Source organism: Myotis davidii, unplaced genomic scaffold (genome assembly GCF_000327345.1).
Source record: "Myotis davidii unplaced genomic scaffold, ASM32734v1 scaffold69, whole genome shotgun sequence".
In the NCBI taxonomy this organism is placed as follows: domain Eukaryota; kingdom Metazoa; phylum Chordata; class Mammalia; order Chiroptera; family Vespertilionidae; genus Myotis; species Myotis davidii.
Window position 1 is genome coordinate 2,746,364 of NW_006300363.1, and position 1,014 is coordinate 2,747,377.

General features: G+C 48.1%; 1 protein-coding gene across 2 annotated transcripts in view; it reads right to left on the minus strand.

Annotated features, from left to right (window-relative positions):
• MILR1 (mast cell immunoglobulin-like receptor 1) overlaps positions 1-1,014 on the minus strand; it is an 11,969-nt gene that overhangs the window by 6,757 nt on the left and 4,198 nt on the right. For both annotated transcript variants that reach the window (XM_015572428.1, XM_006776696.2), the window contains exon 4: positions 76-183. In XM_015572428.1, coding sequence (XP_015427914.1) covers positions 76-183 — 108 coding nt within the window. The remainder of the gene's footprint in view (positions 1-75; positions 184-1,014) is intronic.

The following is a 1,014-nucleotide window of genomic DNA, read 5'->3' on the forward strand; positions in this document are numbered from 1 at the left end:
TCTTTCCCTTCCTCATCTTCTCCCCTGCGGCCTGTATCCACACACCCATGGAAAACAATGGAAAATAGAACTTACTGGCTTTGTATTTCTGTCGTATCCAAAACGCCAGAAGTAGGATTATGATTGGCATCAGTAATAACAGCGGAAGCAGTAGCGGCAGGCAGAGTGGACAGCTGTCTCCACCTGGAGGAAGACAGCATTCACCAGTCAGCACACAGCTTTCTTTCCCAATGACAGTGGACTGTGAATTGTTCTGGGAAGGGCGATCGCGGCTGTCTCCCATGGTAACCCATGTATTGTGCACCCTATCCCTGCACTGCTGTGGACACCTGCAACTCCCAGTGAAGTTCTTAAAGTCATGACCAAGTGCATTTTCCACAAGGGTCAAACAAGGAGACAACACAGTATTTAACAGACCAAATCGTGGCTATAATGTTAGGGTCATAAGCTTCAGAATGGCCTGGTCACTTATTGGACAAAGCCCTTAGTCATGTTGGCATAATTTACAGCACCCAAACAGCTACCATTTATTATTAACTACATGTCAGACACTGTGTTAAGCACTTTACAGCCATTGCCTTATTTGTTTTATTAGTATCACTCCCATTTTACAAATGAGTAGAGTAAGGCTCAGAAAGGGTTAAGTGACTTTCTTAAGGTCACACAGCTAGTAGACGGAAAGGCTGTGATTTGTGGGCAAAAGCCTGCTTCTGGGTTCTGAGTCCCACAGACTGCCTCACATTTTAGGACTTAAGGCTAGCGTGTGGGCTCTTCTGGGGGTGAGGCTGGGTGGAGTGTTCATGCCCAAGTGTGCCTATTGCCTTTGCTAACCTAACTTTTGGCCAGGTTTGAATCTAGAATTCTCAGGCTCCTTGGAGTTCTATACTGGAACATGGCAGCATGGGTGAGAGCCAGCCCCAGTTCCAGCCTGACCCCCTTCCCACCCAGGCTCTGACCTGCACCCTAAGGGACCTAGCATGCATGTGGACCCCGGCCTGCATGTCCAAAAGCCAC